The 3,832-nt window shown below is 50.0% G+C and overlaps 1 protein-coding gene across 1 annotated transcript in view; it reads right to left on the bottom strand.

Moving 5' to 3' along the window:
• The window catches only part of LOC105989705, a 23,951-nt gene extending 23,530 nt beyond the window's left edge, over positions 1 to 421 (bottom strand). The window contains exons 1-2 of the mRNA XM_013021879.1: positions 365 to 421; positions 70 to 236 (exon numbers count right to left, since the gene is read on the bottom strand). Of these exons, the coding sequence (XP_012877333.1) occupies positions 70 to 236; positions 365 to 421 (224 nt within the window). The remainder of the gene's footprint in view (positions 1 to 69; positions 237 to 364) is intronic.
• Positions 422 to 3,832: the final 3,411 nt, after the last annotated feature.

Here is a 3,832-nt window from a genome sequence, read left to right as displayed (position 1 = left end):
CGCCGCCGCCACGCGCCCAGCGCCAGGACGTCCATGCGGCCTCGGGCGTCCCCGCGGCCGTCGAGCTACGGGACGGTGCCACGCCCCGTCACGTGTCTCCGGACGGCCGACCGGGAAGTGGAGGCGTGGTCCCGAGCGCGCGGGAACCCCGCCAGGCGGAGGGCGGCGGGCCGCGGGAGCAGAGCCGAGGTCCTCTCGGGTGACAGGGGCGGGGAGCCGGCCGTCTGCCCAGGTCGCTGTTTGACGAAGAAGAATCGGCGGCTTCTTCAGTCCTAGACCGCTCCCGCCTCTGCTAACAGCCCTTGCTAACAGGGTGCGAGAGGACGGCTCCTCCTCTCCCTTGTGATTGGTCACTGAGTCCCACCGGCATCCTCTCCTGACGCTGCTGGGCTGACAGATAGCTCAGTGATCCAATCACCATGGGCGAGGCTGCAAGGGTCTCTGGGACTTGTGGTCCCACGAATTCGTCTTACTTCCGGGCAGCAGTTGCCTGCGAGGAGTCCCCTGCCGAGTCTGCAATGTTGATGGTTTCCCCCGGGGCCGGCGGGAGCCGCCCAGGCCCTGGCCTGCCCGGGATGACCCGAAGAGAAAACCAGACAAGCCCGAGCGCGAGCAGTGGAGGTTCTCACTGCTTGGATCGCGGCCGTGGGAAGGCTAGTGGCCTGCTATATTTATTTAAGTTTACTTAAATTTGCATAAGACTCCCTCTTCGCCTGCAGAATTGGGGTTTTACTCAGCCTCGTGCTTGCTACACAAGTACCCTCGAACTACACCCGTCATCATTTTTCTCTTTTAGTACTTTTTTCAAATAAAATCTCCTGTTTTTCATGTTTTGACCTCAGACCTGGAGCCTCAGCCTCACTGGGACTACAGGTGGACACCCCCATTTTGTCTTAATTTTTTTATTTTTGCCAGTCCTGGGCCTTGAACTCAAGGCCTGGGCACTGTCTCTGAGCTGTTCTTGTTCAAGGGTAGCACTCTGCTACTTGAGCCACAGTGCCACCCCCAGCTTTTCTGTTGATGGGGTACTGAGGTAGTGACCCCAGGGCTGCATGCACTCTACCACTAAGTCATATTCCCAGCCCCAAAATATTATTAGTTTTTTGGGGGGTCCGGTCGTTGGGCCTGAACTCTGGGCCTGGGCGCTGTCCCTCAGCTCTTCAGCTCAAGGCTAGCACTCTACCACTTGAGCCACAACGCCACTTCCGGCTTTTTTCTTTTTGCTTATGTGGTGCTGAGAAATCGAACCCAGGGCCTCATGCATGCAAGGCAAGGGCTCTACCACTGAGCCACCTTCCCAGCCCCCAAAAATTATTTTTAATGTCAAAAATAATAATATGCCAGGTACCAGTGGCTCACCACTGTAATCCTAGCTACTCACAAGGCTGAGATCTGAGGATCACTGTTCAAAACCAGCATTACAGGTAAACAAAAATAATAGACATCCATAAAGCTGTTTTAAATGCTCATTTAGATATGTTATAATGAATAAATTAGCTATCAGAAGAAAGTATCTGAAAAGTTTCATGACACTGATTTCATAAGATGCCAAAAAGCAATCAACAAAAGAAAAAATACAAATAAGCTAGACTGTATCAAAATTTAAAAGAGGGCTGGGGGTGAGGCCCAAGTGGTAGCCAGTCTAACAAGCATGAAATCCTGAGTTCACACCCCCACTGCTAAGAAAACAAAGTAAAAGTACTAAATTTTAAATGTTTGTGTATCAAATGATATTATTGATTTGATGAAAGGCCAGCATATAAGCTGAGAAAGTACTTGTAAATCATGTATCTGATAAAGTGTTAATATCTGGAATTTATAAAGAATTCTTTTGCCCAGGTGCTGGTGGCTCATGCCTGTAATCCTAGCTACTCAGGAAGCTGAGATCTGAGGATCTCCGTTCAAAGTCAGCCCTGGCAGGCAGGAAAGTCCGTGAGACTCTTATCTCCAATAAACCGCTAGAAAACAGGAAGTAGGGCTGTGGCTCAAGCAGTAGAGCGCTCGCCTTGAGCTGAAGAGCTGAGGGACAGCACCCAAGCCCAGAGTTCAAGCCCCACGACCAACCAAAATAAAAATTAAAATAACTAAAAGAAACCGGGTACCAGTAATCCCAGTAATCCAGGCCTGTAATCCTAGCTACTCAGGAGGCTGAGATCTGAAGATCAAAGTTGAAAGCCAGCCTGTGCAGGAAAGTCTGTGAGACTCTTATCTCCAATTAACCACCAGAAAACCAGGGCTATGGAGGGAGACTTTATCTCAAAGTCAAGATGGCAATTTTTATGTAGTTGATATGTCATAGAATTTAAAACACATTCTCTATTGAGAAGGAAGTCACATCTCCATACATAGGATAGTTCATTTTGCACACCACCTTCAGGGAAAGTGGTTCCTAGGAAGAAAGTGGCTGGATTTCTGATCTTCTATTTCTAGTTCCTAGGCGAGCTGTCTTAAGGCCAAGCCTCCTTCCCCCTTCCAGTGTTAGAGGGAGATGGGAATAACTGCCTGCCTTAGTGGCGGCTGTTCACTGTCAGGGCCTGCCTCTGGAGTGCTGAGCACTGTCTCAGGAGCCTCACTTGAGATAACCTCTGTCACTGCCTCCAGCTTTCCCCAGCAGAGCACTGGACCCTAGGTGTCCAGAGAGGTTCACTTCAGCCATGTGTGTTGTGCTGGGGGGTGGGGGGGATAATGCTCCTGAGCCTCTTCTGTGAGGTAGGAATAAAGCAGCTCCCTTGCTTGCTGGCACAGATGTCAGAGAAACTCTGACTTCTCTGAGGGCGGCTAGAATCAGGAAAAGAAACAAAAACCAAAAAAACCCTTTGGCATGTCTACCTCCATCTTACATCTGTGTCCTTGTCTCTGAGTCTTTGTAGTCACCTTGAAGCCAGTTGGAATGCTGGGAGGCAGAACTGATGGATAACTTCTGGATGAGAATCAGAAACTATCCACTAGCACACAATGACTTTCTTATAGTGACCAGACCTCACCCAACCAATCCTGAAAAGATAGACAAGCAGACCCACACCAAAGATAAACTGAATGTTAACTGTGCCTCTTTTCCAGAAACATTCCCAGGTAGTTTAATAAATCTCTGAGCCAGGTGCTGGTGGCTCAAGCCTGTAATCTTTGCTATTCAGGAGGCTGACTTCTGAAGTGATTTGAAGCCAGCCCAGGCAGGAAAGTTCACAAGACTCTTGTTTCTAATAAACTACCAAAAACCAATACAACAAAAGTAGAGCTGTGGCTCCAGTGGTAGAGAGCTAGCCTTGAGCAAAAAAGCTCAAGGGACAGAGCCCAGGCCCTGAGTTCAAGCCCAAGACTGGCACCAAAACCAACAATAACAAACAAATCTCTGCCCTTCACTATTGCTTCTTTACTTGGCACGTCTGAACAGCGGCAGGGCCTGACAGGAAGCCTTGAGCTGGGCCTGGTAGCCATCTAGCACACATCCTGGCCTACAGTGGGTGTTTAAATGTGCTCCTTCCCTCCCTCTTGACCTCTTTTTAAGGAACTCTGCACCTCCTTCCTGTTAGGTTTTTAAAAGAGGTAGCCGAGTAAGAACAGCACCACGCATGTGGTATTCAGGTAAGGGGTAGGTTTATTCAGTGGACCTGCTGGGACCAGGCCAGGTGGCACTCCACGTGGCTGGCAAAAAGAGCGTCTGGCCCTGGGTTAGGCCTTATATAGGGTAGGGTGGGGAAAGGTGTGTCCAGGTAAAGGGAAATGGGGCCAGGTAAAAGGAGGCGGGGAGAAAGGTGTGGCCACATCAGATCCAGATGTGACCTCAGCGGATGCAGGTGTGACCTCTTCCAGGTGGGCAGGGTCTGCTCGCCAT

This window comes from Dipodomys ordii, unplaced genomic scaffold (assembly GCF_000151885.1).
Source record: "Dipodomys ordii isolate 6190 unplaced genomic scaffold, Dord_2.0 Scaffold58, whole genome shotgun sequence".
Lineage (NCBI taxonomy): Eukaryota > Metazoa > Chordata > Mammalia > Rodentia > Heteromyidae > Dipodomys > Dipodomys ordii.
This window is presented reverse-complemented; position numbering and strand designations above follow the sequence as displayed.